The following is a 27,433-nucleotide window of genomic DNA, read 5'->3' as shown; positions in this document are numbered from 1 at the left end:
TCATTCATAGGAAAATGGATACATATTGAAGATATACTCCTAAGTGAAATAAATAAGTCCCACATGTGTAAATACCGAATAGTTTCCCTGGTGTGAATATTCTGCAACAATGCATAAGATTCTAATAAGATTACTGACATTTAGAAATGGGAGGAAAGGAGCTAAAGATGTAGGGAAGGTGTGATACGTAGGGGAAGAACAAAAAGGGAAAAGAAAAAAATGTGAGAGAATGAAAAGATGAAAATAAAGTGTTTGTAGATGGGGAGGGGATGAGGGGGTGAAGGGAGGGCAGAGGTAAGGGGAAAAAAATGAGAATCAAGATGTGCCATGTAAAGGTACATGATCCCAACAATGAATGTAACTGTACTGTATCCCTAAATGTACCAATAAACTCAATAAAAAAAAAATTCTATTGAAAGTATGGGCAGCAGAAGAAACCAATGTGAGGACAGAGTATCAGAACTAGAAGAAGTTGTCATTGATAACTAGAAGTTGTCATTGGCCACTTATTGAGAGATAGTTTAAAAATAAGAGAACCTGAAAATGGATCAAACAGCAGCTATATGACATAAAGAAGACTAATCTAACATTAATGGGAATTAGTGAAAAATCAGAAGACAGAGTCAATAAATAGCAGAAAAGTTTCCAAATGTGGTAAAACAGTTTAACATACAGGTAAATGGAGCACTTGGAATCCCAAATAGCCATGATAAGAAATGAACCTCTTCAACAAGGAGCCGAGCTGCAGGGGCCACCATTAACATCACACCCCAGGGCCTCTGAGAAGCTGAGGGGAACTGCAGCACCAACAGGCCCACCCCCAACCTCTGGCCTCTGTGCCATACTGGTACCTGGATCCACACCACACAGGCTCAGGGGGTCATAAAGGCCATAGATGTAGCTCTAGAAGATAGATCAGAAGTAAATGACGGAGAGAGGGCCTCTCTGAGGCTCCTTGATGAAAATTGAAACCCTCTAGAAAAAGTGAAGAAAATCTCTGTAACAAAGGCACACCAGACCACTGTAGTTGTAAATTGTAGGGATTAATACTTTCCATCAGAACTTGGATTATCTTCAGGGGAAGGACAGCTGGAACCTGCAGTAGAACCTTGCAGCATTTATTTGAGCAGGAGGTCAGGGAGCACAACTTGGGATTTGGAGCCAGAAATCCGCCTGAATCTCAGTGGACTGCAACTGGCTTGCTTGTACTAACTGATTTAGATCTGTACCCAGCTGCCCATGTTGTCTGTCAGGACAGGAGAGACACACACAGGAGACCCTTTTTAACTGTTTTTTGGTTATTTTTTTCCTCTTATTTTTAATTTTTATTTTTTATTCTTTTCAAAATTATTTCTTCTTCTTCTTCTTCTTTTTCCTTTTCTTTTTCTTTTGATAAACTGAAAATATATTTATGACCTAAAAATTATACTTGCTGTCTATGAAAATGGGCTACTTTATTTTTTTTAACTTTATTGGTACTTTTTAGGTATACAGTACAGTTACATTCATCACTGGGAACTTGTACCTTTACATGATGTATATTGGTTCCTATATTTACCCCACTTACCTGCCCTCCTTTCAAACTCTCTACCTCTCCCTATTTACAAAGACTTTGTTTCCATTTTTTCCATTTTTGTGTTTTTTATTTTCTTCCTCTTTCCTTTCCCCTTCACCTATCACTTCCCCTACCCTGTTTAGACTTTTTCTTCCCATTCCATGTTATCAATTGTACATTTTGATCTTTATTTACACTTTTACTTTCTCACACCAGAAAACTATTTAGTATTTACACATGTGTGTCCTATTTATTTCACTTAAGAATGTGGCCTCAATGTGCATACATTTCCTATGAATGAGTCTAGTTTCTCATTCTTTATGGTTGAGTAGTACTCCACTTTATTAAACACACGCACATATCTTTATCCAGTCTCCAGTTGATGAGCAAATGGGCTGTTTCCAAGTTTTAGCTATTAAAAACTGTACCTATATAAACACGGATGTGCATATATCACTGTGGTATGATTCTTTTTTCTTTGTTTTTTAGTTTTGTTTTGTTTTTTGAGACAGGGTCTCACTATGTAGTTGAGATTGACCTAGAACTCACTATGTAGCCCAGGCTGGTCTCAAACTCACTGCAATCCTCCTGCCTCAGCCTCCAGAGTGCTGGGATTGCAGGCATGCACCACCACGCCCAGCTTGGTATGATTCTTTTAATACTTTTGGGAAGATACCCAGCAGGGGAATAGCTGGTTCAAGTAGGAGCTCTAATCCTATTTCTTCAAGGTATCCCCATATTGATTTCCACAGCGATTGCACCAGTCTGCACTCTCACAAACAATAAGGAAGGGTTCTTTTCTCCCCACAACCCTGTCAACATTTTTTATTGGTTGATTTCTTGGTAGCAGCCATTCTTTGTGCAGTGAGGTGATTGTTTTCATCTACATCTCTCAAATGACTAGTAATATTGAACATTTTTTCATATATTTATTTGCTGCTTTTACTTCTTTGTCTGAGAAATGTCTGTTCATTTCAGATGCCCATTTTTTTATTGGGCCTTTATATTGTGGGGGCTGGTTTTTTGAATTTTTTATATATTATAGATAGTAGTACTTAGTCTGAGGAGCAGATCGTAAAAAAATTTTCCCTATTGTAGTCTCTTAACTCTGTTGGTGGTTTCTCCTGCAGCGCAGAAGCTTTTTAATGAGATGAGATCCCAGCTGTTGATTCTTTCTGCTAGTTCCCATTCTACTGAGGATTTGTTCATGAAGTCTTTAAATATGCCAATGTCTTTGACAGTTCTCCCTAACTTATCTTCCAGCAAGTTTAGAACTTCTGTTTTAATATTTATATCTTTAATCCCATTTGGATTTTAGTTTAGTATATGGTGAAAGATAAGGGTATAGTTTTAATCTTTGGCAGGCTGAAATCCAGTTTTTCCAACACAATTTATTGAAGAAGCTATCTTTCCTCCAGTGAGGATGGTTGCTCCTTTGTCAAAGATAAGGTAGCTGAGTACATCTGGAGTTGTTTCTGTATCTTCCAATCTACTCCACTGATCCTCAGGTCTGTTTCTTTGCCAGTACCATGATGTTTTTATCACAGTGGCCCTGTAACATAGTTTCAAGTTGGGTGTTGTGATACCGCCTGTCATGCCTCTGTTGCCTAGAATGGGTTTTGCTATTCTAGGTCTCTACAGGTTCCAAATGAATTTGGCATTATTTTCTCTAGTTCTGTGAAATATAGTGTTGGAATTTCAATTGGGATTGCATTGAATCTGTATAGCAGTTTTGGAAGTATGGCCATTTTCATTATGTTGATTCTTCCTAACTAGGAATAGGGGATATCTTTCTATTTTCTTATATCCTCTTTGATCTCTTTTTTCAGAGTGCTGTAGTTTTCAGTGTAGAGGTCTTTTGCTTCCTTTGTTAGATTGAATCCAAGATACTTCATTTATTTGCAAGTTATTGTGAAAGGAACTGTTTCCCTAATTTCTCTCTCAGTGAGTCTGTTATTTGTGTACAAGAAAGCCATTGATTTTTTTAGTGTTGACCTTGTATCCAGCTACTCTGATGAAATTATCAGTTAAGTCTAGAAGTCTTTTGGCAGAGGTTTTTTGGTCTTCTTTGTAGAGTAACATATCATCAGCAAATAATGACTGTTTAACTTCTTCCTTTCCTATTTTTATTGCTTGAAATTCTTTCTCATATCTAATTGCTGTTGCTAAAGTTTCCAGAACTATATCTAAGAGGAGTGGTGATAGTGGGCATCCTTGTCTTGTTCCTGAATTTAATGTGAAGGTTTTCACCTTTTGGCCATTTAGTATGATGTTGGCTGTTGGTTTTTCATAGATCACCTTTATTAAGTTGAGATAAAGACTATTCAAATTTTCTGCAGGGTTTTATTATGAATGGATGTTGAATTCTGTCAAATGCTTTTTCTGCATCTATTGAGATGATCATATGGTTTTTGTCCTTGACTCTCTTAATATAGTATATTACATTTATTGATATACATATGTTGAACCATCCTTGCATCCCTGGGATAAATCCGACTTGGTCAGGGTGTATGATCTTCTTTATGATCTTCTGTATTCTGTTTGCCAGTATCTTATTGAGGATTTTTACATCTACGTTCATTAAGGAGATTGCCCTGTAATTCTCTTTTTTGGTTGGGTCTTTCCTTCATTTTGGAATCAAAGTAATACTTGCTTCCAGGAATGAATTTGGAAGTATTGCTTCCCTTTCACTTTCATTGAATAATTTAAAGAGTAGTGGCAATAGTTCTTCTCTAAATGTCTTATAAAATTCAGCAGTGAAGCAATCAGGACATTGGCTTTTCTTTGTTGTTAATGTTTTAAATAACATTTTCAATTTTGCTAATTGTAATTGGGCTGGTTAGAATTTTTTTAATCTTCTTCCAACTTTGGTAATTCATAAGCATCCATTTCTGTCCATTTCTTCTGTGTTTTTCATTTTATTAGAGTACAGGTTCTCAAAGTAGGTATTGATGATCCTCTGGATTTCTGCTGGATCTGTTGTGACTGGCTTTCTCATTCCTAATTGCATGGATTTGAGCCTTGTTTTTCCCTTTTCTGACTAAGTTGGCTAAGGGATTATCAATTTTATTTATTCTTTCAAAAAAACCCAACTCTTTACTTCACTAACTTTTTGTATCATTCTCTTAGTTTCCATTGCATTAATATCTCCTCTGATCTTTATAATCTTCTCCCTTGTATGAGCTTTGGGTTTTTCTTGACCTTCTTTTTCTAGGAGCCTAAGATTCAGCATTAGGTTGTTTGTTTGAGCTCTCTCTGTTTTCCTAGTGTGGGCATTCACTACTATGAATTTTCCACATAGAACTGCTTTCATTTTGTCCCATAGATTCCTGTATGTTGTATTGGCATTTTCATTTGTTTGTAAAAACTGTCTAATTTCTTCTTTAATTTCCTCTGTGATCCATTGATTGTTCAGGAGGGTGTTGCTCAATTTCCATGTGTTTCTGAAATTCTTATGGTTTCTTAGGCTATTGATCTTCAGCTACATAGCAGTATGATCTGATAATATACATGGGACAACTTCAACTCCTTTACACTTATTTAAACATGTTCTATGATCTAGTATGTGGTCTATTTTGGAGAATGACCCATGTGCTGCCAAAAAGAATGTGTATTCTGATTTTGTGGGGTGGAACACTCTGTAGATGTCTATTAAGTCCATTTGTTCAAAAGCTTGTTACAGTTCTAGTATTTCATCGTTGACTTTTTTGTCGAGATGTACTGTCTATTTTTGATAAGGGGGTATTAGGCCCCACACTACAATTGTATTATTGCTTACTTGGTTTTTCATGTCCCTTAATATTTGTTTTATATAGTTGAGGCATTAATATTTGGTACACATGTATTTATGATTATCCTCCCTTCTTCCTGGTATTTGTATTCCTTTTATGTCTTTCTCTTGCCTGGTTGCACTGGCTAAAATTTACATTACACTATTGGATGTGAGTAATTAGCACAAACACCACTGTCATGTTTCTGTTTCAGAAGGAGGGTTTTCACGTTTACTCATTCAGTGCAATGTTGGCTGTGTGTTTGTCACATATAGCCTTAATTGTGTTCAGATATGATCCTTCCAGTTTCCTCTGTGATTTTATGATGAAGATCTCTTGAATTTTATTAAAAGCTTTTTCTTTATTATATAATTGAATTTATTGGTACGTTTTAGGGATACAGTACAGTTACATTCATTGTTGGGATCTTGTACCTTTACATGACAGATCTTGGTTCTCATATTTTCCCCTTGTCCCTGCCTCCCTTCACCCCCTCCTTTACATTTATGATCATTTTAATTCCATCCTTTCATTTTCTCACATTTTTTCTTTTCCCTTATTACCCTTCCACTGCCCATCACACCCTCCCTACACCTTTAGCCCCTTGCTTCCCATTTCACAAAGTCAGTTATCTCTTTGGGATTTTATGTACTATTACAATTTATTCACATCAGAGAAACTATTCGGTATTTACACATGTGTGACTTATTTATTTCACTTAGGAGTATATCTTCAATATGTATCCATTTTCCTAAGAATAAATCTAATTTCTCATTCTTTATGGCTGAGTAATATTCCATTTTATAGAAAAACCACATCTTCTTTATCCAGTCTCCAACTGATGGTCAAAGAGTCTGTTTCCAAGTTTTAGCTATTACAAACTGTGCAGTTATAAACATGGGTGCACATATATCACTGTGATATGACTCTTTTACTTCTTTTGGAAAGATACCCAGTAGAGGGATGCCCGGGAAAAATGGAACCTCCAGTCCCAGCTCTTTGAGGTATCTCCATATTGATTTCCATAGTGGTTGTACCAGTCTGCACTCCCACCAACAATGGAGAAGTGTTCCTTTCTCGCCACATCCAAGCCAACATTTGTTATTGTGTGATTTCTTGATAGCAGCCATTCTTTGTGGGGTGAGGTGGAATCTCAGTGTTGTTTTCATCTGCATCTCTCAAATGACCAGTGATGTGGAACATTTTTTCATGTATTTACTTGCTGCTTTTACTTCTTTGTGAAATGTCTGTCCATTTCAGATGCCAATTTTTGAACTGGGTCTTTATGTTTGGGGGGGCTGATTGTTTTGAGTTCTTTATATATTCTTCATAATAGTCCTTTGTCTGAGGTACAGCTGGTAAAAATTTTTTCCCACATTGTAGATTGTCTCTTAGTTCTGCTAATGGTTTCTTTTGCAGTGCAAGAGCTTTTAATAAGATGAGATCCCAGTTGTTGATTCTTTCTGCTAGTTCCCGTGCTGCTGAGGATATGTTCATAAAATCTTTTCCTATACCAATGTCTTCCAGAGTTCTGCCTAACTTATCTTCCATTAAGTTTAGTTTTTCTGTTTTAATATTTAGATCTTCAATCCACTTGGATTTTAATTTAGTGCATGGTGAAAGATAAGGGTCCAGTTTTAATCTGTGGCAGGTTGAAATCCAGTTTTTCCAACATCATTTATTGAAGAGGCTATCTTTCCTCCACTGAGGATGATCAGCTCCTTTGTTAAAGATGAGGTAGCTGAGTACATCTGAAGTTTCTTTCTGTATCTTCCAATCTGGTCCACTGATCCCCAGGTCTGTTTCTTTTCCAGTACCATGCTGTTTTTATCACAGTGGCTTTGTAGTATAGTTTCAAATTGGAAATTATTATACCCACTGCCATGTGTCTGTTGCCTAGGATGGCTTTTGCTATTCTAGGTCTCTTATGGTTCCAAATGAATTTTTGGATTCTCTATTCTACTTCTGTGAAATATAGTGTTGGAAATTCAATTGGCATTGCATTGAATCTGTATAGCAGTTTTGGTAGTATGGCCATTTTCAGTATGTTGATTCTTCCTACCCAGGAGCAGGGGAGATCTTTCCATTCTTTTATGTCCTCTTCAATTGCTTTTCTCAGAGTGCTATAGTTTTCAGTGTAGAGGTCTTTTGCTTCTTTTGTTAGATTGATTTCTAGGTACTTCATGTTTTTTGGATGCTATTGTGAAAGGAATTGTTTATCTAATTTCTCTCTCGGTGAGTCTATTTGTGTACAAGAAGGCTATTGAGTTTTGGGTTTTCACCTTTTATCCAGCAACTCTACTGAATCTGTCAATTAAGGCTAGAAGTCTTTTGGTGGAGTTTTTTGGGTCTTCAATGTAGAGCATCATATCATCAGCAAATAATGACAGTTTAACTTCTTCCTTTTCTATCTTTATTGCTTTAATTTCTTTCTTTTGTCTAATTACTATGGCTAATGTTTCCAGAACTATATTGAAGAGGAGTGGTGATAGTGGGCATCCTTGTCTTGTTCCTGATTTTAACATGAAAGTTTTCAGGTTTGGGCCATTTAATACTATGTTGGCTATTGGTTTTTCATAGATAGCCTTTATTAAGTTGAGATGTAGACCATCTATTCCAGTTTTTTGCAGTTTTTATCATAAATAGGTGTTGAATTTTGTCAAATGCTTTTTCTGCATCTATTGAGAGGATCATATGGTTTTCGTCCTTGACTTAGTTAATATAGTGTATTACAATTATTCACTTACATATGTTGAACAATCCTTGCATCCCCGGAATAAATCCGACTTGGTCAGAATGTATGATATTCTTGATCATCCTCTGTATTCTGTTTGCTAGTATCTTATTAAGGATTTTTGCATCTATATTCATTAAGGAGATTGGCCTGTAGTTCTCTTTTTTAGTTTTATCTTTCCCTGTTTGGGAATCAAAATGATACTTGCTTCCAGGTATGAATTTGGAAGTATAGCTTCCCTTTCAATTTCATTGAAAAGTTTGAAGAGTAATGGCAGTACTTCTTCTCTAAATGTCTTGTAAAATTCAGCAGTGAATCCATCAGGACCTGAGCTTTTCTTTGTTGGTCAATTTTTAATTACATTTTCAATTTCACTGACTGTAATTGGGCTGTTTAAAATGTTTTTATCTTCTTCATTCAATATTGGTAATTCGTAAGTATCTAGAAATCTGTCCACTTCTTCTGTGTTTTCTAATTTATTAGAGTACAGGTTCTCAAAGTAGGTATTAATGATCCTCTGGATTTCTGTTGGATCTGTTGTGATTTTGCCTTTTTCATTCCTGATTGCATGAATCTGAGCCTTTTCTTTCCTTTTTTTGATAAGATTAGCTATTTATTCTTTCAAAAAAACAACTTTTTCTTTCATTTATTTTTTGCATCATTTTCTTCATTTCCATTGCATTGATTTCTGCTCTAATCTTTATAATTTCCTCCCTTCTTCAAGCTTTGGGATTTTCTTGCTCTTGTTTTTCTAGGAGTCTAAGATTCATCATTAGGTTGTTTATTTGAGCTCACTCTGTTTTCCTAGTGTGGGCATTCAGTGCTATGAATTTTCCACATAGAACTGCTTTCATTGTGTCCCATAGATTCCTGTATGTTGTATTGGCATTTTCATTTATTTGTAAAAACTGTCTAATTTCTTCTTTAATTTCCTCTGTGATCCATTGATTGTTCAGGAGAGTGTTGTTCAATTTCCATGTGTTTGTCAAGTTCCTACAGTTTCTTGCGCTATTGATCTCCAATTTGATTGCACTATGATCTGATAATATACAGGGTATAAGTTCCATTCTTTTGCATTTATTCAGACCTGTTCTGTGAGCCAATATGTGGTCTATCTTGGAGAATTATCCATGTGCAGCTAAAAAGAATGTATATTCTGATTTTGTGGGGTGGAATACTCTATAGATGTCTATTAAGTCCATGTGTTCCAAAGCTTGGTTCAGTTCTATTATTTCATTGTTGATTTTCTGCCTAGATGATTTGTCTATTTGTTATAGTGGGATATTTAAATCCCCCACTACAGTTTTATTAGTGTTTATTGGGTTTTTCATGTTACTTAGTATTTGTTAGTATTTTAGTTGGGTGCATTAACATTTGGTGCATATATGAGTTTCATCTCTTCCTCTTGAATTGTAAAAAGGATGTAGTGGCCTTCTTTGTCTGTCTTAATGAGTTTTGGTTTAAATTTAATTTTTCTGAGAATAATATTACTACCCCTGCTTTTTTCTAGGCTCCTGTCCCATGGAGAATTGTTCTCCATCCTTTCACTTTCAGTCTATGGGCTTCTTTTTGCACTAGGTGTGTTACTTGTATACAACATATTGTTGGATTTTGCTTCTTAATCCATTCTGCCAGTCTATTTCTCTTGATTGGTGAATTGAGGCCATTAACATTGATGGTTATAACTGATATGTTGTGACATTATTGTCATGTTATTGTCCTTTTGTTGACTCTTTTTACTTTTTCTCCCCTCTCCTTTTTGTTTCTTGCCTGCCTGTTTGATTTGGTCTGTTGGGCCTCATGTTGTTGTGACCTTCATCATCCTTTTCTAGGATATTGTTTAGAATTCCTTGTAGTGCTGGTTTTATGTTCATGAAGTTTCTCAGGTCTTCTTTGTCATGGAAGTATCTTATTTCCCCGTCCATTTTGAAAGAGATTTTTGCAGGATACATCAGTCTAGGTTGGAGGTTGTTTTCTTTTAGGACTTGAAATACCTCACTCCAGGCTCTCCTTGACCTGAGGATTTGCGTTGAAAAGTCTGCTGTGATTCTGATGGGCTTTCCTTTGCATGTGATTTCTTTCTTTTCTCTTACTGCTTGTAGTATTTTTTTCTTCTGTTGGATTTCTGGGATCTTGATTATTATATGTCTAGGTGTTGATATTTTTTTAATCATGGCTAGTTGGAGTTCTATATGCCTCATTTATCTGTATGTCTAATTCTTCCCTTCTGTTTGGGAAGTTTTCTGTCATTAATTTTATGAACAGCTTTTTTAAGTCACTTGTGTTTTCTCCTGCTACTTCACTGATTCCTATAAGTCTTATGATATTCTTCTTTGTATCATCTAGAAGTTGTTGGATTGATTTCTCATGATCCCTTACTGTTAAAAGCTTTTTCTATATCTACTGAGATCATGTGACTTTTATCCTGGTTGTATTTATGTGGTGAGTTACAATTATGATTTGCATATGTTCCACCATCTTTGCATTCCTGGAATAAAAACAGTTTAGTCATGATATATGGTATTATCCTTTTAATGTCATGTTGAATTTGATTTGGAAATATTTTATTGAGTACTTTGCACTATTTTCATCAACAATATTCATTTACAGTTTTCTGTTTTGTTAAGTCCTTCTCTGGTTTAGGAAGCAGCATAACAGCAGCTTTACTGAGTGAGTTTGGAATTATTCCTTCCCTATATATTTTATAGAATTTATTGAAAAGCATTGAAATTCATGCTTCCTTTAAAAGTCTGTTCAAATTCAATCAGGGATCTGTTCAGTTCTATACTTTTCTTTGTTGGGTGTCTTTATTTCTGCTTAAACTTCACTGCTTGCTATTGATATATTTAGGTTTCTTATATAATCTTGGTTCAATTTTAGAAAGTCATATACATCTAAAATTTTGTAAGCTTCTGCTTGGTTTTACAAGTATTGGCATATAATTATTCAAACTATGTCTTAATAATGCTTTGGGTTTCCGTGGTATAAGTTGTAATATTTGCATTTCATTGTCTTATTTATTTTGGTCTTCTCTCTTTCTTTTTGTTAGTTTGGCTAATGTCTTGTCAATATTTCTCTTTTCAAAGAACCAACTATTTTATTGATCTTTTTGTATTGTTCTTTTAGTCTAATTTTATTTTTGCTCTGATTTTATTTATTTTACTGATTTTGTTTTTATTGCCCAAGGCCTTGAGATGCATAGCTATGTTATGTATTTGAGGACTTTTGTTCTGATGTAGGCCTTTCAGCTATAATATTTTCTCTCATAGCTTCTTTCACTATATGTCATAGATTCTGGTAAGCTGTTTTTCCATTTTCAGTGGATTCAAGGAATTTTTAACTTTCCCTCTAATCCCGTCAATAATCACTGCTTATTCAAAATTGCATTGCTCAATATCCATGTGTTTATATGATTTCTGCAGTTTTTTCTTGCTATAAATTTATAACTTCATTCCCTTATAGTCCGTTAGGATCAAAAGGATTATCTCAGTTTTTAAATACTTGTTAAGTCTTCCTTTACAGCCCCAAATATCGTTCAATTTGGAGAAAGTTCTTTGTAGAGCATCTATTCCACAACTGTTGGATGGGATATTTTGTAGCTGTCTGTTAAATCCATTTGACCTGTAGTGATAGTGGAATTTAACTCTGATGTCTTTTGTTGATTTCTTTTTTCTTGATGATCTACCCATTGGTGAGAGTTCTGTACAGGCATCAGCCACTATTATAGTATATTGGCCTATCTCTCTTTTTATGTCCTAGATTGTTTTATAAAGTTGGGTGTTTCAATATTTGGTGCATATATTCTTCAAATTGTTATATCTTTTTGCTAGATTTTTTAAAATCTATATATGATGATCTCCTTTTCCCTTATGATTAATTTGTCTTGAACTAAGCCTTGTTGGATATGGGTATAGCTATGCCTAGTTGCTTTGCTAACTCATTCAATTGGAATATCATACTTCATCCTCCCAATTTTATCCTGTGTGCATCTTCAGAGATGAATTGAGTTTCTTAAAGATGGAAAATGTTTGATTTTGTTTTTAAGACTATCAGATAGTCTTCATCTTTTAATCACAGCCATTTACATCTAGGATTATTCATAGAAGATATGTACTAGTTCTCATCATTTTTTGTGTTTTAGTCATTTGGAATGATCTATGTTTCTATTTCATCTTAAAAATTTGATGGCTTAGTGATCATATTTGGTTCTTTATCACTTTTCATTTTCTTACTTGTTTTTTATGTGTATTCATTCTTTCCTGTGCTCTGGTGTTTGTATTCATCCTCCTTCATCTAGTATAGGATTCCTTTGAGTATTTTCTGTGAAGGTAGTTTAGTGAACATGAATTGTTTTATTTTATGCTTATCTTGCATATTCTTTATATCTCTTTTTATTCTGACAGATGATTTTCCTGGACACAGTAATCTACTTTGTCAATTGCTCTCTAAAAACTTAAAATACATCATTCCATGACCTCCTAACTTTTAGACTTTCTGCCTAGAAATGTGCTACGAATCTGATAGGTTTGTCTTTACAAGTGACTGGTGCCTCTCTCTCAAAGGTTTTGCTGTTTATCTTGCACACATGATAGTTTAACTATAATATACTGTGAGGAGGCTCTTCTCTGATTAAGTCTATCTGGGGTTTTTAAGTGCCTTTATGATCATATAATTCCAACATTTTGGGAAAATTTCTGTTATTGTTTTATTGAATAGTTTTCCTATCCTGTTAGCCTCTTGCTAGTTTCCCTTGTGTAATCCCATGATTCATGTATGTTCTCTTAATGTCCCATAGATCTTATATGTTCTGTTAGTAACTTTTTCTTTGCTTACATTCTGAATCTGATATTTCATCCGCCTTGTCTTTAAGCCCAGATATTCTTTCTTCTGCTTGATTTTGTCTATTGGTGAGGTTTTAGTATTTTTTTTTACTTAGTTTTTTATTTTCAAGATTTTTGTTTGGTTCTTTTTCAGAATCTTAGTCTTATTATTGATTTGCTCTTTCATATTTTGCATTCCCCCTTAATCTATTCAGTTTTGCTTGTATTTTCTTTAAATTAATTGATCATTTAAAATCAATATTTTGAACTTTTGACATTTCATTCACTTTAATGTCTTTGAAATCAGTTACTAGAGTGTTATTGCCTTGCTTTTTCATTTTTCTTGTGTTTCTATGAAAGGAGTTGAATATATGTTGGGATGGATATCTCTTCCACTTTTTCTGTAAAGATCTTTTTAGTCAGCAGTCTTCTCTTAATGCTGTGGCATGAGATAATGGTTTGTGTTTAATTCCAAATGGAGACTATAGTGTAGTTTCTCTGTGACTTTTTTGGCTGTGACTGGCATATTTTGACACTGTGTGTACTGCATCAGAACCTAAGGGACTCTGGTTTCTCTGAAGGACATGGAATATTGTTATCTCTCTGGTACTTCATGTAGTCATGTTGCAGACAGCAGAGTATATGAAGATTCTCTTATGGTTAATCCTCAAGAGTAATCTGCACAGTGTAGTCTGAAAGGTTATTTAAGCATCTTATCCTGGGGCCCCTTGTGAGTGTAGTGACCAAAACAGTTATGTTATTTCTCTCTGTTTTTCCTGATGAGGTGACTGTCTCATGGTAGATCTTCAGGCTTTAGTCTCCCCCTTCCTTTCCTACATGGGGCTGGTTAATCAACTGGGGCATTTGTCTTCCCTATGGTTTTTGTTTCCTGGTTGGTTGCAGTTGTTGTTTTGTTTTGGTTCGGTTTTTTCCAGTACAATGGGGATTGAACCAAGGACCATTGCACTAAGCTATATCCCTACCATCACCACCCCTCTTCTTAATTTTTTTAAGATAGGGTCTCAGTGAGTTGCAAAGCTTCCCAGGTTAGTCTTGAATTCATGATCCTCCTGCCTCAGCCTCCCACAGTACTGGGATTACAGGTGTGTACTATCTTTAGTCATTAAATTGTGTTCTCCACCAAAGTTCAAGCAAGACTCAGTTGTGAGTAGAATAAGTGGATAAATCCCTATGCTGGATTTAAAGTTTATAAGAATGCTACATTTCTTCTATATCAAGAACTACCAAGTTGATGCTAATTACTAGGGATTTCTGTACTTTTCCTTTACCTTTTATTTGCAATATTGAATTTCCATCCCCTCTGAACAAATGGAAATTGCCAGTATTTTTTTTTCCTCTGAATTATGTTTCCATTTTCTAAGTTGTTTAGCTTTCCTGACATCTTTTCCTCATTTCCTAGAATTCTTTGTTTCTCTTTCTTTTCAAAACGTAGCTTCTCCTTTACTACACTGACTTCTCTCACTTGCAGAGTTAATCGTGTGAAAGAATATTTCTATTCCATCATTGTATCTATCTGCTATTGAGTTGTTAATTAATGGGCACTTAGGCTGATTCCATATTTGCATATTGTGAATAATGTTTCAGTGAACATGGGGGTGCAGACATCTCTGATATACTGATTTTATTTCTTTAAAATATATCCTCAGTAGTGGGTTGCTGGATGATATGGTGGTTCTAATTTTAATTTTTTCAGAATTTTATAGACTTTTTAAATTTACTTTTCCACCCATGATGTATAGAGTTTCCTTTTTATCCATATATTCACTAACATTTGTTGTGTTTCATATCCTTGCTGTTAGCCATTACCACAGAGATAATATGGTGGCTTTAATTTGCATTTCTCTCCTTATTAGAAATTCTCTTGCTGTCAGTCACTTTATCTCTACTTAAATTTCTGTTCATTTTTCCATTGGCTGTTCAGGAGTATGTTTAATATCTACATATTCATGAATTTACCATAAATTTTTGTTTTACTGTTTCCTAATTTTATATCACTGTAGACATTAAAGAACTTGATATAATTTTAATACTGTTACTTTTGTTAAGACTGGTTTTGTAACCACCATTTGATCTATGCGCATTTTCTGTGTGCGTTTCAGAAGAATATGTATTCTGCTGCTATTGGATAGGATGTCCTATACATGTCTTATAGGTCCATTTGTTCTAAAGTATAGTTCAAGTAAGCTGTGGTTTGGATACAGTCAGTCTTCTAAAAGTTCATATGTTGCACACGTTTGACTTAAAGTCTATTTTATCTGATTTAAGTAGAGTTTCTTCTGCTTTTTTTAAAATTCCATTTGCATAGAGAATCTTTGCCCACTACTGTCCTTTTAATTTGTGTGTGTCCTTAAAGGTGAAACAAATTTTGTAGACATCATAGTGTTTTTTTTTTAATCCATCCACTCAAAGCCTTTTGATTGAAAAATAAATTCATTTACATCCAGGGTAACTATTGAAATTCAAGGACATACTGCTGCCATTTTGTGAATTGTTCAAGTTGTTTCTATTGACTAAGTTCTTACTGTGACATAGGATTTGCAGCAAGAGTCATTTCAGTGAGATTTCTAAAGTGTTGATGAGGAGATATCTTCCTATTGCTGTGACAGCAAGGAATCACAGTCAGATAAACACTGTCTGGGTACATCGATAAAGTTGGTATTCCAGTATCTCCAGTTTAGGGTAGGAGGAAGTTTATAGGAATTATAGTACTCATTACCTAATTCAATGGTTAGTACTGAATTATAAAAAAAAAAATAAGTTGTGGCCCCTACTGTGCAAAAACTTTCAGAAAAAAGAGGAACAGAAAAGCAATTACTATTATAAGAATTATGATTTTTAAAAAAGCAGAGCTGTTCATTATGGAGCAAAGACAGAAAACGGTCAGTTTGACTGGCTCAGAGTAGGAAAAGACTACACTAAAAAGGTTGTGGTTGTGCTAGAGCTTGAAGAATGAGGATCTTTTGGCCTTGGACAATGAATGAAGAATGGATAACAAGGAATATTTCCAGGGAGGTAGCAGTGGGATTAGTGGCACATTTAGGGATCACAAATTAGGAGAACATGGCTACACATGAATATAGGGGAAGAGTCAAGAAAGGCCACTGGGGTCCTTTCAGATGAGCTGCTCATGTCAATCAATAGTGTATCTGACTAATTTGAGAATGTTTGACAGTCACAGTCAGCTTGGAGTAGGAAATGGAATGCTACAATCAAGTTTTCCTTTTATGGTTGTGTTACTTAGTGCTTACAAGGCTTGCAGGGCTGGGGCAAGGCTTCCCCAAAGACTGCCCATGCTCTGAATGAATGAGATTTAATGCAGGACACAAAAATGTACAAGACTGGCATAGAATGACTGACTATGGATTAAGGTGTAGAAGAATGCAAAATAATTTTCCATGTGCTAGAAATCTGAAGGATCCAGCCAAAGGTCTTGAGCCAAGAACAATGTCTCAAATCAGTCCGCATGGCAGGCTGAGGGGTCTGTAGCCAGATGTCAAAGGATCAGTGCTAGAGGCTGAAAAGTCTGCACTGGCAGGCTGAAAGCCTGATGCTGGAAGCTGAAAAATCTGTGCGAAAAGCCAAGGCAAAGACCAGAACTCCTCAAAACAGAATTGGCAATGGTGAGGATCAGAGCTCCTCTAAGGAAAATCTACTGCAATGAAGCTCTTCCAAGCAAAAGCAACTGAAATCCTTCCCTCACATTCTCTTTTTATACTGTTCCAACAACATTCCTTCTTAAAGTGGGCCTTCCACACTCAGAAACATGCTGACTCAATTCAGCTGGGTGTTACCCACTCAAGTTGACAATTAATCAATTAACTACCACAGTGGTGTTAATTCTAGCCTCTGTGGAGAAGACAGGATAATGTCCTAGAACAATAAACTGATTATCTTGGAAATGACAAAACTGCTCAGGAAATGAAGAGGGAACATTTGTAAGTAATATTTGGGAAGCTTTACCTGCAGGTTTCAATGATCATTGGATGAGAGGTAAGAAGATGCAAAAGACCATCACTGGCTCATTGAACTGATATTTCTAGGAATCTACTATGACCAGAAGCTAAAAATAAGACAATGCTCAAGAGACCCGCTCCAATGGACCATGTGTCCTCTCAACATATTGGATGCTAAAAGGACTAAGTGGGTGAGCTATCCTCTATCACCATTAAAACCACACAAGAAACAGATTTAGTGAATGGCAATGAGTTCCTCCGTGGGAGTTTTGAGGTGGAAATATCTATAGTTTGTCAAGGCACAAAAACTACAGAAGTACTTGGGTTCAGAGGCCTGTGGTTCAGAGGGTGGCCCTCTGGGGTGATACACATCAGAAAACTCATGTTGAGGGCAGCGTCAACCGTGGAAGTAGTGATATCACAGTGAGCAAGTGTTAGAAATATGGAAAGGTCTTCTGTGGGAATCACATAGATTGAGGGGAGCAAAACCTGAAGCAGAGCCACCACTGCAAAATGGCAGAAAAGGAGCAGTAACTGATGATCCAGGAACCCAGGCTTCAAGGGAAGTTACAAGAAGCATATCAGAGTGTGTCCGCCAGTGCATAACAATGCCACAGGCAGCAGCTGGTGTATAGACGAGGGGCACCTTGTCTCCATGGCACCTTTGTAGAATGAAGCAATGCCAGGTAATGAGGCAACAATAAGGTAGATCTTGAGCGAGAGATGCTGCACTTGACTTATATGTGTACAACAGTAAGAAAGTTGTAAGTGCTCCTCACAACACAGATTACAGGATAACTTCTGAAGGTGGAAAATGAAAAGTAAATGAAGGCCATGTGGCTTCCTGAAGGGTGCTAGGTAGACTTTATGGGACAATAAGCTTCCATGAAAGAAGTAAGTTCACTCCTTTCCTTTCTCTCAATAGGAAGTTTGGTTTTTTGGTTTGCATTGGTGGGGGGCTTTTTTTTATATTTACTTTTACTGATATATTCATGATTAATGTCATGTCTGTGATTCTGTTATTAATACAATTCTATTTGTTCATTTATTTCTTAGCAGTTATGGATTTTTAAAGACATATAGTCATATACTATAAAGTGTATTAAAATATCTCAAGTAGTTTTTATTAAGTTTATTGATTCATTTTAGGTATAAAATATAATGACATTCATCATTGGGAATTTGAACCTTTACATGATGTATCCTCACCAGAAGAAGTTTTGAAATGAATACCCATGAAAACCTGAGTCTAAAATTGAATGACCTGTGTTCTCTTCTTAGGGACCTGCAAGCAAGAGTGGGAACAGGAGCTGCTCTATCCTGATGGCAAGCCCCAACCAAACAATGGTGACTGAATTTGTGCTGGAGGGGTTCTCAGAGCACCCTGGACTGCGACTGCTCCTGCTTGTCTCTTTCCTGTCCCTCTACACTGTTGCACTCACAGGTAATGTTGTGATCATTGCTTTGATCAGCTTCACCAGTGGCCTCCACAGCCCCATGTACTTCTTTCTGTGCAATCTGGCCAGCATGGACATTGTCTGCACCTCCTCTGTGCTGCCCAAGGTGCTGGTTGGCCTAACATCTGCAGAAAACACCATCTCCTTCCAGGGATGCATGACCCAGCTTTTCTTCCTCAGCTGGTCTGCATCTTCTGAGCTGCTGTTGCTCTCAGTCATGGCCTATGACCGCTACGTGGCCATCTGCTTTCCTCTGCACTAAAGCTCCAGGATGAGCCCTCGCCTATGTGGAGCCCTGGCCATGGGTGTGTGGGTCATCTGTGCCCTGAATGCTTCTATCAACACTGGGCTGATGACACGGTTGTCATTCTGTGGTCCCAGGGTCATCACCCACTTTTTCTGTGAGATCCCCTCTCTTCTGCTGCTGTCTTGCAGCCCCACACGAGTGAACAATATCATAACACTCCTGGCTGATGTCTTCTATGGATGCCTTAACTTCCTGCTCACCCTGCTGTCCTATGCCTGTATCATCAACAGCATTTTACGCATGCACTCAGCTGAAGGGAGGCAGAAGGCCTTCTCCACCTGCTCCTCTCATCTCCTCATTGTCTCAGTGTTCTACTCATCTGTGTTCTGTGCCTACCTCAGCCCTGCCTCCAGTTGCAGCCCAGAGAGAAGCAAATTGTCTGGAGTGCTGTACTCAGCCCTGAGTCCTGCCCTGAACCCCCTCATCTACACTCTGAGGAACCAGGAGGTGAGGTGTGCCCTGGGGAGACTCTTGCCCTTCTCTAGATGTCAGATGTAGCTGTGCAGGCTGTTGTGCCACCAGAAGTCTTCCCATCCCTGACCTCCTGAAAGAAAACTTCTAGTGAAGAGGCCTGGCTATCATCATTATAGCAAAAGCATCCTTGGTAATGGCAGCTGGGCACTTGTTATAGGCTCTGCTATGTGAGGCCTTTTGTTTAGATCATGTGGATCTTGTGCATTTGATAAATGTGTGATACATAGAGCTGGAAGCACAAGTCCTGAGAGGTACTTTTCTTCCATTTAGGGAGATGTGGCTGTCATTCCTGTGACTCCAGTTCTTGACATCCCTTTTCTTGACCCTCTTCATACTTAGCTGCCACTGCACCATGTCCTGAGCCAGAGCTCCAGGTAACAGAGCCCCTGGAAGTATCAGGGTCTTGCTGTGCCACACCCACATATCGGCTGCTAATGAACATTCTATGCTCAGAGGCACCTCCATTCCTTTCTCAATACATGGTCAAGCTCTTATTTTTCTAAGCCTTCTCATACTTCCTGCTCCAACTGTTCCTTCATCTTGTAGCCAGAACTGGCCCCTCACTCTGCCTCCTAAAGCTCTGGCTACCTACATCTCACATGGGCATGCTCCCTGGACTTTCCTAAGCCTGTACCCTTTCTAGCTGGACCTCCTACTGCCTCTACCTGGTTTTACTTAATCTGAAAATTACTACTGTGATTAGTCTTTTTGACTATATTTTAATTTCCATAACACAGTTTTCTTCTCATGTTGGTATCTCTCAGATGAATAGATTTCCTAATCACCATCTCTTGCCTTTAGAAGATGTTTCACTCATTCATGATGGCGAATGTGTAAGCACCATTACCATTCTTTTAATTGTATAACCCATGAGTTAGTGACTCTCTCAAAGAGTTTAATGCTGAGTCTACTGGGGTGGATGAGGCAGAGTTACAGTGGCAACTTGGGTTTCACACTAAGTGTTTGGGCAGCACCAGAGTCAGCACTGTTTGAGAACCTTTCATCATCACAGGGCTTCATTTGCTTCATACCCTGCTGGTTCACCTCCCTTTGTGAGGTTCTTGCATTAATTTTTCATTTGAAACATTTGATACACAATCCATTGTCATCACCATCCCAAAATACATGTTCAAAGACTCATCTAGTCCCACATAAGCATCATCTCAATGTCCCCAGCTGCCAATGTGAGAAGCTACATAATCTGTTTTTCCAGAGATCCCTTTCCAAAACAGCTACCTACCTACTTCTTCATCTGGTATCATGTTTCAAGTCCACCTGTATTAGTGAGTTTTGTATTGTTATATCAAAATACCTAAGATAGCTAACTTTATAAAGTTCTGTTTAGCTCACATGTTTGGAGATTCAGGGGTATGGCTCAGTCCTGGTGAAAACCTCATGAAAAATGACGGATAGATGGGAATGGTGGAGTACATGGGCCAGCACTCACATCTTAGGTCAAGAAGAAAGGAGAAAGGTAGATGGGCACAAACTTAAGCTTTTATAATGATTCTCCTTTAAGAACTCCCAAGGAGTCCCCTTAGAAATACCTTCTGAGCTCATACTCCCAGTGACCTCCTGTAGGAAGTCCTCTCCTGAAAGCTTCCATCACCTCCCAATAGCACCACCTCAGGGACTAAGCCTTCAATCTCGAAAGACTCTTGGAGGCCATGTATACCACACTCAAATCATGGCACCTATCATTTCTATAACGTCAAACTTGTCCTCTGGGCTCCATATAAAATATCATGAAAGGTCCACATTTAATTTTGCACCCCTATTTGTCACCTGCTGTCAGGAACCCTTGGATCCTGACTTACTTGTCTTTTCATGATCCATTTACAATGCTCATCACATAGCTTTATGGGTTGAATTGGGTCCTTCCGAAGATATATTGAAGGTCTAGTTCCTGGTATTGTTAATATGATCTCATTTTGGAGATAGGGACACTGTAGATATAACTAGTTAGGATGAAGATGTGCTCTAAGGGGACAGAGTGGGAAAAGACATCTGCTCTACAGGAACAGCTTGTCTCATTCCTTTCCTTTGACTGCTGGGGAGGAGGCTGTGGCAGACGGCAGTAGTCCAGCATGAATCCCAAATAGTGATGAGTTCAGGAGAGTGCCGGGTGTAGGTGATTATTTATTCGAGTTACTTCTGATTGGTGACTCTGGGGTTGGAAAATCTTGCCTCCTTCTTAGGTTTGCAAATGACGCATATACAGAATGCTACATCAGCAACATCGGTGAGGATTTCAAAATAAGAACTATAGAGTTACATGGGAAAATAATAGAGCTACAAACCGGGAACACAGGAGGTCAAGAAAGATTTCGAACAGTCACCTCCAGAGGAGCTCATGGCATCAAAATTGTTTATTGTGTAGCGGATCAGGAGTCCTTCAATAATGTCAAACAGTGGCTGCAGGAAATAGATCTTTAAACCCGGTGAAAACATCAACAAATTGTTGGTAGGGAACAAATGTGATCTGACTACAAAGAGAGTAGTACACTGAACAACGGCAAAGGAATTTCATGATTCCCTTGGAATTGCATGTTTGGAAATCTGTGCTAAGAATGCAATGAATGTAGAACAGCCTTTCATAACGATGGCAGCTGAGATTAAAAAAACAAATGGGCCTTGTAGCAACAGCTGGTGGCACAGAGAAGTCTAATGGTAAAATTCAGAGCATTCCAGTCAAGCAGTCAGGTGGAAGCTGCTGCTAAAATCTGTATCCATCCTTTGCTTACATCAGTGAATTTGCAATCCAAACTCAAAAGGAAAACAAAATTGCCTGACTTGTTCTGTATGTAGCTGCACTGCAACAGATTCTTACAATCTCCACAAAGGTCAGAGCCTGAAAATGGTCAATACTGACTTTTTTTTAATTCCTTTGACTCAAGACAGCTGACTTCATTTTCAGAACTGTTTTAAACTTTTGTGCACTGGTTTATAAAATAATGTGCGTGATCCTTGTTGCTTTCCTGATGCCAGGCTGTTTCCCCTGGCTGGTTAGAATACATTTTGTTTTGATGCTTATATTGGCATGTTTAGATGTCAGGTTTAGTCTTCTGAAGATGAAGTTCAGCCACTTCATATCAAACAGCACAACCAATGTCTGTCACTTTCAGTGCATAAAGTTTAGTGAGATATTATATATAAGATGAGATTTGCTAGTTCTTCGTTGTAGAGTTATAAATGGAAAGATTGCACTATCTGATTAATAGTTTCTTCATACTCGATATAATTTGTAGTTGCAGAATTTGTTGCACACTATATAACAACACAACTGAAGATATGTTTAACAAATGTTGTACTTATTGGACATAATATCAAACTGTGTGTGATAAGTATTATTTTAATTCTAATGGTTAAAGAGAAATAGACCCTTGCTTATGCTCAAAACAGCCATTTGTGTGTGCATCCAGGGAATAGTAGATCGATGGTGCATTATCCAGTATTTGCTTTCTATCTAATAGACCTGATAAATGACCTAGGGAGTCATCTGTGCTGTTAGGGATTTAACCAACTTCAGTAGTTTGGTGAGCTCAAATTGTATGGAAAACAAGTTTACAAAGTGTACTTCTAGCATATTATTTGATTTTTCTCTAAAACCATTTGAAGTGTATTCAGTGGTCAACATTTTATTAATTCATCTGTGGTAGAGGTAGAGAGTACACCTTAACTGGGAAGCAATCAAAGGTATGCTGATGGTTCTTCTCCGCTCTGAGGCAAGATGTCAGCTGTTTCATCTTTCATGAGGGTAGAGTTCATGTTGGGGAAAAGTTTATGCATTAAAGCAGAAAATGGGAAACTTGGGGTTGGGGATACACCTCAGTGGTACAGGGCCTGCCTGACACGTGGCACGGCCTGGGGTCCCAGCACAATATAAGGCAGGAAACTTTATTGCACCAATTTTACACATTATATTCCTTAAAATTAACTGAAACATGAATGCTAGGTAGGAATTATAAATGAAAGATCAATATGTTGGCAAAATTCTTGCATGTATGTGAAAATTTTGTTAAGTAGGACTGTCATGATACTAGAGTTTGTTTTTATTTTATTGTGGGAAACTTAAAAACCTGTTGCTTACACTGGCATTTTAAAGTGGCAGAGGTCAAAGATTATTTCCTTAGGATGAAGTAGCAGCCAAAACATTCTTGACATGAATGCTTGAGATATGGCTATTAACTGGGGTGGGGGGGGTCTTTAATGAGAAAATTTAAGTTAAAAACAAGCCAAAAATTATAGTTGTCTTTATTCTTCACCATACAGGCAACTGAAATACATGGTACAAAAATAAATGGTAAGATTATTGTAAAATGAAGTGAACTGAATAAATATTTTATTTAATTTTCCATCTATGAGAATTTCATAATAAAATCATAGCTTACTTTGCATTATGAAAAAAGATGATGTTCAGGTGGGGTCAGTGTCATCACTTCCTTCTGTGAGAAGTCACACTCAATATGACTGTTGTCCTTGTGAGAGACAGAGACACACAGCCATACAGAAAGGGCGTCACATGAGTCAGAGAGGAGTCTGGAGTGATGTGTCTACCAGCTGAGGAATGGAAGGAGTGAGAGCTGACACCAGCAGCCAGAAAAAGGAAAAGAGAATTCTTTTCTATAGCTTTCAGAGTAGGCATGGCCATACTGACATGTTGATTTTGGTATTCTGGCTCCCAGAACTATGGAAAATAAAGTTCTGTTGTTGTAAGCCCACCCAGTCTCTAGTACTTTGTGGCAGTGGCACTGAGAAATATGAAATAAAAAGCTATTCAATGGATTTTGTTAAAGTATGGTATGGCAGACTTTATTTGAGACCATAACAATAAGTGTAGAAATCAATGCAATGGGATTGTGCAGTGGAAAGAGAGATTGGTTTCATTTTTTAATCATAACATGTGCAAGTGGAAATTTACAGTCAAAGATCAGGTTAGGGGGTCAGTGGGTAAAAAATTACTAAAAGGAAAAATCAGGGTAAAGGATTTCTGATATAATCTCGCATTTGGTACTTTAGTTCTGGCAGAAGAAAGAACTAGCCATTCCTGAGTCTTCAAAGACCACAGAAAAGTGGTAGTTTTATATGAGTGCACTAGCTCTTCCAGAGTCTTCTTGCCCTGATCTCAGAGCAGAAAAGGGGCTAAAACTCAAAACTCAGTTTTTCCCGAAAGAGGTTTGCCAACATGGTCTTCCAACAAGTGCTGATTGTTGAGCTTTTAACCAGTCTACATCAGAATTAACTAAGCTGACAAAGTGCAGACCTCCTGGAGTTGCCACAAGAGCTTGGCACTTCTTACACCTTCCCTCTGGCTCACAGCAGTGGTACATTCAGTTCTACCAATTCTTTCTAGGATTTGTCCACACATTTATTGAGTGTCCAAGCTTTTACAGATCCCATCTAAGGGCTGGTCCTAAACCACCTAGTTCTGGCAACTGAAAGAATTTGGTATTCAGTATTCTCCCTAAGGCCATGCTAGACATGTGGTTCTAATTGAATTTAAGCATTTCCAAGGAGTACACTGCCACCCTCCCTAGGATTACTGCAGAGAAGGAACAGAGACCTGGTATTAACTTGGAAGGCATTTGTCTGTGTGGTTTTCTAGTTGATATGTGAGCATCAGGCTCCTCTCTGGCCTACATCTTGGAACCAAAAGAACAAATAGACCTCCAGGAGCTGGAATGGGAGTTCAGACGCCAACACCTCCTTTACTCTTCTAGCAATAAAATCAGGCCTGTGGAGTCTCCCTGGAAAAAGCCCATCTACACAGTGAGCACCACAACTTCTACAGCTGCTACTGGAGTAACTTATTGTGCAAGTAAATAGTTTTAATTTCCCAACCAAAAGGTATACAGTTAAAAAAACATACATGCATGCCTTAGCAACCCATGAATCTGTGAAAAATAAAAATATCTTGAGACAAAAAATATAAAAACAGAACACAACAAAATTTATAAGGTATACTAACTACAGTTCCAAATGGGAAATTTATAGCATAAAATGAGTACAATAGGAATAAAGAAGAGAACTCAAAGAAACTACTGAATGTTACACTTTTAAAAACTAAAAGAAGTACCAAATAAGCTTACAATTCATAAAAGGAAAAGATTACAATGAAAAGAGCATAAATAAATGAAATAAATCCTAGAAAAGCAACCAAAAAGTTAGAAAAGGTCAATAAAATTAAGAATTCAGAAAACGCTGACAGTTCTTAGCTAGACTAAGAAAAAAGTGAATGTTCAAATAAATTAAAGAATATATTATAATTGATAATATAGAATTGCAAAGGAGTATCAAAAACTACTACAAACAATTGCATATATTCCAAAATTGATGACCTAGAAAAAAATGTGTAAATTCCTAGAAACTATGGTGTACCAATACAAAATCCTGAAGAGATTTCAAATCAGAATAGGCTAATAATGAGTAAGGAGATGCAATCAGTGATAAAAAAAATTAAAGGACTTGATGGCCTCACTGATCAATTCTGTCAAATATTTAAAGAACAACTAATACCTAACCTTCTCAATGTCTTCCAAACAAACTGAAAATGAAAGGTTACTTTTCAATATTAGCACATTGTCCCATCCCAATATCAAAGCCGGACAAAAATAGCACAACAAAGTTCCAATATTTCTAAAATGTATATATAGGTTCAAAAATCATTAACAAAAGATTTTTTAAAAAACTGTATTTGGCAACTTATTTAAAGGATCTTTGGGAATACAAAGATGGCCCAAAATATGACTTATTATGTTAGCAGAATGAAGGGTAAAACATCATATGATAACCTAAGTAGATGCAGAAAATGTATTTGACAAAATGTCGATGGGCCTAGTAGTGTACACCTTAATCACAACATTTGGGAGACTGAAGCAGGAGAACTGCTGTGAGTTCAAGGCCAAAGCAAAAAAAAAATCATTTTGTGGTTAAAGATTATTTGAACAAATTAAGTATAGAACAAGTGTTTCTCAACACTATAAAGGCTATATGTACCAAGCACACAGCTATCATCATGCTCAGTAGTTTTACTCAACACAACAAGTCCTAGCTTGAGCAATCAGAAAAAAGTTATAAGAAAAGTTTCTACACTGAAAGGAAAACAGAAAAACTGTTCTTATTTGGAGAAGATATGATCTTATACAGCAAAAACTAGCAAATCCAAAAAAAACTATTAGGAATGTTAATCATAATGATAGAACTGTCCTGTATAGTGGACCCTTGTCTAATGAACTCAATTCATTCATCAGAACTAGTTGTAGCTCAATTTGGTTGTAAGTCAAGACTATTTTTCCCATGAGAAATAATGGAAATACCCATAATGCATTTCAAACCTCACAAAGCACCCCTTAACTAACATTTTCGTAATTTAAAAGGCTTGTATACTGTGCATAATTTACCAGAAACACCATTATATTTTTTAGTGAATTCACCAAAAAATTATAAAATGTTCTCAGATTACTAGAAACAACAATTTCATACTGTACCCATCATTCAACTTGACATCTTTGGCTTGCTGACAGGGAGGATGAAATGGAAGGTGGTTATTGTTTGGAAGGAGAGTCCCCTTCTATAAGAAATTGAAATCTGGATATCTGGTGTCCTTTCTCTCCTTGGAAGTCTGTAATCCAGTAGAATCTGCTTCTGTCCCACTAGGTCTCAACCTTTTCAGAACTAAAAGTTATCCTAAGTTTTGTTTCTTCAAACTAACCTTTGTTTCTATCTTTTCTTAAACACTGTTCTGTCATATGACATGACATTGTCATTAAGCAAGTAAATGCAGTGATTGGTTTTTTCTCCATCTGGGTGGATCTTCTCTACAAATGTTTGTAGCTCAGTCCATTTTTTCATGATTTCCTTTATTTCAGGAGAACTTTGCAGCACTGATTGTTGATACTCCTCCTCCTAATAAAGCTCCTCAGCTGCCACTCTGTGTTGCTCAGCCAGAAGTTGCTGTAGGTCTCTGTAGACAATTCTTCTGAGAGTTCCACCATCAGTTCCTTAACATCACCACTGTCTTCCTGCAAGCCTACAGCCTCTTCTATAGTGACAATGTCATCAACCACAGGGTCAGTTGAAGGCTCAGGTTCCTCTACACAGCCTTCATAGTCTCTCTTCTGTATAATTTTAGGCCATACTTTCTTCTAGGCAGATCTCATTATCTTAGAGTCTTTGGCCCTGGATTTCTCAACCACACACAGGAAAAGAATGTTTTAATGTTCCTTCCAAAACTCTCTAAGGCTGAAGTTTTTATCTGAGATCATCCTGAAGCTCTTCAGGAACAGTTTATCAGTGTATAGCTTCTTCTTCTTCTTCTTCTTTTTTTTTTTTTTTTTTTTTTT

At 37.0% G+C, this 27,433-nt stretch overlaps 1 protein-coding gene and 1 pseudogene across 1 annotated transcript in view; both read left to right on the top strand.

Annotated features, from left to right (window-relative positions):
* Nucleotides 1-19,152, top strand: part of LOC104872324 (olfactory receptor 13A1-like) — a 117,525-nt gene extending 98,373 nt beyond the window's left edge. Inside the window, 1 exon segment of the mRNA XM_010638544.1 lies at nt 18,135-19,152. Coding sequence (XP_010636846.1) covers nt 18,177-19,115 — 939 coding nt within the window. The 5' untranslated portion in view covers nt 18,135-18,176 and the 3' untranslated portion in view covers nt 19,116-19,152.
* A 761-nt stretch (nt 19,153-19,913) lies between these two features.
* On the top strand, nt 19,914-21,987 carry LOC104872336 (annotated as a pseudogene).
* Nucleotides 21,988-27,433: the final 5,446 nt, after the last annotated feature.

This window comes from Fukomys damarensis, unplaced genomic scaffold (genome assembly GCF_012274545.1).
Source record: "Fukomys damarensis isolate Sample0158 unplaced genomic scaffold, DMR_v1.0_HiC HiC_scaffold_8, whole genome shotgun sequence".
Lineage (NCBI taxonomy): Eukaryota > Metazoa > Chordata > Mammalia > Rodentia > Bathyergidae > Fukomys > Fukomys damarensis.
Note: the sequence above shows the minus strand (reverse complement) of the source record. Positions and strands in the feature narration are given on the sequence as shown.